Raw genomic sequence first — 6134 nt, 5'->3', positions numbered from 1 at the left:
AACGTGTAAGGTAACTTAGTTGAAAAGTAAGTACTTTATTACATTGAGTAGCAAGCTACCCCTTGGTCGTTAGGGCAAATCTGGTCTGTGATAGGAGGGGGGGTTTTTGCACCTAGCTTGGCTATTAGACTATTCTTTAGTAAAGGTTGTTCAGCTATTAGCCCCCTTCCCCAACTTGCAACAAATTGCTGTTCCCATCACATTCCTTTCCCTCTTCCACGCGTCATCATTCTGCTCCTGAGTGGCTTGCTTGTGGGCGTGCTGGCAGGATATGGCAGCATCTACGGTGTGCGTCAAGAATTCTGCATACAGTTGTACGTTGTTGTACGTACAGTTGTTATATGCTATGGAGGTACATTTGTGTCTTTTTGTCAAGAGCAAAACCTTTTTTATTTTCAATCAAAAATAATTGTTCTAAAAGCAACTTTTTTCCGATACAAAGGAAGTCAAAGCGGACACCTACGAAGATGGCATCTCAGGTAAGCAGCACTGGGCTGTATTGACGTATCCTAAAAATGACATCTGTTGATTTAGATTGAACGGTCATATCTCACTTATTGTTTTCATATCTATAAAAAATAAACAGTTTTCTTTACTTTCAGAAAGCGAGCTGACCAAGGGGTGGAAAATGTAGATATTGCCAGATGTTCACTGTCCGAGGAACAGGCCGTAGAAGCTTTATTGCTGGCAAAACTGTTCATAACCAGAGGTAATTAAACTGTTCTGTGTTCTTTTTCTCCATCTCTGCCTGTCTTGTTGTACATGGAACCTGTCTCACATGCATTAATTTAAAAATCCTTAAAATGTCAGCTGCTAATTTTCAGATTTACACCACATAAACACAACCATTTTCCCTGGACTAGCTGTTGCTGCCAAGTCATGATTTTCCTGGGGGTTAGCCTTGCAAACCCCATGTGGTGAGACACATAGCTCTCTATATTTAAATGTTTCAGGTACACTCCGATAGATGTCTGCGTCTCATACAGTATCTTCTATTGACATTATATTCTATTGTTTCTCCTCATGTGGCTGTTATTCAGCATAAAGTACTCTGTAGCCACTTAGTGTGGACACCAGGTGAGACCACACACACACAATAACAGTCTCTCTTCTTCACTTCAATTTGCAGCTTTAGCTAGCTAGATTCTTTACATCCACTGTTTCACAAGACGACAGCCTGGTTTGCTGGTTTTCTCAGGAGTCCCTAAAACATTAAACCACACAAATTACAAATTCATTCTCCTAACACTAGCTAGCTGGCTAATGTTAGCTAGTCAGATAACTTGCTAAATAGTGATTTTTGTAAATTAACTTTATGACTAAAAAATATGCACAAACGTTTGTCTCTACGTTAACTAACATATTCCTCTCCATTGTAATTTTTTAGATTGACTCGTTATGACGTTATAACAACTTACATCTGGTTCCACCATAATGTTTTGTCAGCCATCTTTGTTGAAGAACGACACAAGGCAAGGGTGGCTCGCGTCAAAATTCGTCATTGGAACCACTTGATATGATTAGTCATATAAAAACCTTGGGACCCACACAGTGAACAAATCCACAGGTACTCTGCAGTCTTCTGTAAGCTGAAAACGAGACCGTATCTATGCTTTGGTCAGGTGGGCCTGCTGGTTTTGTGCACATAGGACCCTGATACCTGCTCTCTGTGTCTCTGTGTCTCTATGTGGTTTTCAGCAGGATGTCTGTGTGGTGTCACTGTTGTTCTCACTATCTTTACTTGTTGTTCATGTTGCCCCAGACAACTTACAGCCACAGCAAAACAGTTATTTATACAACTGACTGTAACATATATATTTAGTTATCTGAAATCAGTTACAAACCACAAAGAACTGCTGATGAACCCTATTTGAACTCTGAGTTAACTGTGTCATGTGTGATACGGCACCATCTATTCTAGATCTATGGGCCCAGGGGGAGGGGCCAGTTTATGATGATGTCATGGGAGAACATTCAGTACATTCTCAATCAGACATGTCTTGTGAAGCACAAAAACTACTACAGGTTCCTCTGTCAGAAGGAGACCAATAGAGGAGGATCCTCCTTCTGATAGATTGCTTCCTACAAGAAGCACACTAACAGGAGAGAAAAACAGAGTGGATCAAATGTGTCATGTTTTGGTTTGCTGGTTGACTGGTGTCCAATCAGACATGCACTCTCAGTGCATGTTTCTGTGAAGGACATAGAGGGAATGAGACTGACATACAATAGACTTATTTAATTATTTTGGTGTTTTCCCATACGCACTCTGCTCTTCCCCCCTTCACCTTTATACTGTACATGAAATGGCATGTCCTAGACACAACAGACCTCTTTTGGGTCCTCTGGAGTACTATAACTGTACACTTGCATCAAAGAATACATGTATTACAAAGACAAATTATTACAGAGACATAATACACTTACAAGGGACATGCAATTGGGTTAATTAGAGTATATGGGCTAACATGTAAAAAAGTGCAAAAATGTATCCATGCTATATTTAAAAGGGCATTGCTAACCAACAAAGGTCTGAAATTAATAGGCCATGCTATTGCAACACTAATAATACTATTTCATGTTGGACGCCTAAGATGAAAACCAAGAGCCAAAAATGCAGGTTGTATGCTGTGTGGGAGAAACTTACTACATTATGGATTAATTTTACCTCTGGGCTAGGCTGGGTTGGTATGGGCTCAGTATCAGAGGCACTAGAGAGCGGAATATGATCCTTTACTGTTTGTCCAAACATCAAAAGAGAACAGGTCTTAATAAGTTACATTTCCCAAATCAATAAGCAGTGTATCAAGCCACCTTTAAATCAGCTTGATCTAATAACTCTGACTTGAATGTCTTTTTGAAAAGTCTGTCTGGGCTTCTCAAACTAGGGTAAACACACTTGCTAGACAGTAGCTTTGATTCCTGTTCAGACAGCCAATAGAGTCTCTCAGTTCAGTGTTCCCTCCTACTGTATGACGGCTACATGTAAAGTGTCATCATAAAAGAGGTGACCTGTTGTCAGACCCTCACAATATACAGTGGAGAAAGAATTGACGTTACAATGATGATCAGACATTGGATAATGTTTTTGTTTTGCGCCGACATCGGTAAGCACAAATTTTAAATGTGGTCCCTTTTAAAAAAAATGTAATGCAGTAGTCTTGAAATTATTTAAATTACTTGTAGTATGAATATGAAAAGTATAATGAGAAGTATTGTCTCTGTAATGGGTAGAAATCATTTTCTAATCTAAATCTCAGATCCGTTATTGTTATTTTCTTTCACCAGTTTGCACATTGAATATGGACATTGTTCAACCAGACTCTTTGATTTTTACTGGGATTGGAGGTACTGTGTCTCTCCCTTGCTTTTGTTCGTCTGATATGATGATCTATGTTGCTTGGTTCAAGCAGACCTTTGGAGAGAAACCTCTTCCGATGGCATCAACATTTCACCACTCTCAAGAGAGTTCATATTTCAACAACTTTACCAAGGATTTCACTGAGACAAAACATCTGAGTGTGAAGAGAGGAGGTGACAGCTTTAACCTGACCATCTCTAAGACAGAGTCAGGGGACTCAGCTACATATTATTGTGGTGTTATGTTAATGGGTGAAGTCAAATTTGGAGAAGGAACTGTTTTAATTGTTAAAGGTAACTTAACTACCTTCCCTAATTTTTTATTTCCATTTTGCACCATTAAATTAGAAATATACTTTGGAATGTGATGATAAATGAAAATAGCAGGCCAATACAATATACACTCTATGATCTTAACTATCACGCTCTTCAGGTTCAGAGTCCAACAGCATGTCTGTACTCCAGCAGCCTGTGTCTGAGTCAGTCAAGCCAGGAGACTCTGTGACTCTGAACTGTACAATACACACTGAGACCTGTGCAGGAGAACACCGTGTCTATTGGTTCAGACATGGCGCAGGAGAATCCCATCCAGGAATAATTTACACCCATGGAGACAGGAGTGATCAGTGTGAGAAGAGCCCTGAGGCTGGGTCTCCTACACAGAGCTGTGTCTACAACCTCCCCAAGAGGAACCTCAGCCTCTCTGATGCTGGGACTTACTACTGTGCTGTGGCCTCATGTGGGGAGATACTATTTGGCAATGGGACCAAGCTGAACATTGAAAGTAAGTGATATTTCGAACATTTCTGAAAATGTCAACAAAAAAATATATATGTTATGCCTGATTGAGCAAAATTTCCTGAACCAATCCTCTATCACTGTCTGTATTTCCACAGATGGTTGTAAGGAGGACCAGGTTCTCTTGGTGTACTGTCTGGGTGTAACGTTGGCTCTTTGTGTCATCATCATCATTGTCCTTGGTTGTGTTATGTATAAGATGACCAAGAAAACCTCTCCGCTGTGTAGAGGTAAGCGTTATCATTGTAAATATATGCTTAAACATGTTTTAGTCATGAAACTGGGTTAAGTCGTAAGATGATGATGATGATGATACCTTCATGTTTTTGTCTAAAAGGAACGCATCCTCAGCCAAGTGGTCCGGGAGTTCCCAGTTCTCATAACCAGGTATGCAGAACATAATGTTAACTATTCTGAGTATGATTTTGATGAACTGTAAACAAATATGAAAATATCAGGTCATTTCCTTATGTCTTTTATTAAATTTTTCTTTTAGAATCAAGAAGACGATGACACACTCACGACGGTCCATTACGCTGCTCTGAATATCATCCACAAGAAGCCAAAGACCCAGAGACAGAGGAGCACAGAGAGAGACACTCTGTACTCTGGGGTGAGATGCCAAAACATGGACTGAAACATAGATTTTTCCTCTGTATAGACATACATTGCTTTTTCTGTGTTTCAGGCTTTATATATTCAGTTGAAGTCGGAAGTTTACATACACTTAGGTTGGAGTCATTTAAACTTGTTTTTCAACCACTCCACAAATTTCTTGTTAACAAACTATACTTTTGGCAAGTCAGTTAGGAATCTACTTTGTCCATGACACATGTATAGACATACATTTCTTTCTCTGTGTTTCAGGCTTTATATATAATTTGAAGCTTATTTTTTGTAAGTGTGGTACAATAGAATGGCTTATATTCTGTCAAACTCCTTTTTACATTGATAATGTGCAAATAAAATTACTAAAAATAAAAGGGGTACTAGAGTGATCTCTATATGGCGGAGACAATGACTCGTGTTTGTGTGTGGTTTTGTATTGAGTTCCAGGGAGTAGTTGAATAAGTATGTGAGACAACATATTTATTCAAGTCATCTCTCCTCTGTAATGTGTTGTCCTCTTTTAGTTGTGTTAATAGCATGTCACTCACTCACACCCACCCACCCCCACACAGTGAACAAATTCACAGAAGCAGAAGACGAGACCTTATCTATGCTTTGGTCAAGTGGGCCTGCTGGCTTTGTGCACACAGGACTCTGCTACCTGCTCTCTGTGTCTCTATGTGGTTTTCAGCAGGATGTCTATGTGGTGTCATTGTTGTTCTCACTATCTTTACTTGTTGTTCATGTTGCCCATGACAGCTTACAGCCACAGCAAAACAGTTATTTCTACAACTGACTGTAACATATATATTTAGTTATCTGAAATCAGTTACAAACCACAAAGAACTGCTGATGAACCCTATTTGAACTCTGAGTTAACTGTCTTTGGACTTGTGATTTAATGATATTTAGATGCTACTATTCTACTTGGTGAAGCTATGCTAGCTATGCTAATCAGTGTGTGGGGGGATGGGGGGTGCTCCCGGACCCGGGGTAGAGGCTCGTTAGAGGTTATTTGCTTCCAGATTCGACTGTGCTATGTATAATAGGATTGTTACGATAAAGTGACATCTCCAGATTGACAGGCGACAAAATCACAGCCACAATAGAGAAGGGGTGACACTCCTCACGCTCCATACTAAGCCAGCTGGATGACGGAGGTGCGTCATAAAATATTACATTTGGGAGAGACAATCCTCCTTCCATCTTGGATTTGTAGAGGTGTTTTTTTACCTATCCTGTGTGTTTTATAATCCCAGATGAAAGGATTGATAATTGAGTCAAGTTGTTTATGAAAGGATTTTTGGTATGAATACTGGGTGTTCTGGTATTGGTAGAGGCAGTTGTGGAGGAGACCATTTTATTGG

At 39.7% G+C, this 6134-nt stretch overlaps 1 long non-coding RNA gene and 1 gene segment (V, D, J or C); both read left to right on the top strand.

Annotated features, from left to right (window-relative positions):
* Nucleotides 1-3810: 3810 nt before the first annotated feature.
* Nucleotides 3811-4152, top strand: LOC139022577 (Ig kappa chain V region K29-213-like). The segment is given in 1 exon segment: nt 3811-4152. A coding segment is annotated over 1 exon segment (342 nt).
* A 110-nt stretch (nt 4153-4262) lies between these two features.
* Nucleotides 4263-5019, top strand: LOC112077848 (uncharacterized). Its single transcript, XR_011478327.1, has 3 exons — nt 4263-4388; nt 4496-4545; nt 4655-5019. It is a non-coding gene; the product is annotated as an uncharacterized lncRNA (long non-coding RNA).
* Nucleotides 5020-6134: the final 1115 nt, after the last annotated feature.

This window comes from Salvelinus sp. IW2-2015, unplaced genomic scaffold, assembly GCF_002910315.2.
Source record: "Salvelinus sp. IW2-2015 unplaced genomic scaffold, ASM291031v2 Un_scaffold4981, whole genome shotgun sequence".
Lineage (NCBI taxonomy): Eukaryota > Metazoa > Chordata > Actinopteri > Salmoniformes > Salmonidae > Salvelinus > Salvelinus sp. IW2-2015.
The sequence above is the reverse complement of the archived record's forward strand: the minus strand, read 5'-3'. Positions and strand labels throughout refer to the sequence as shown.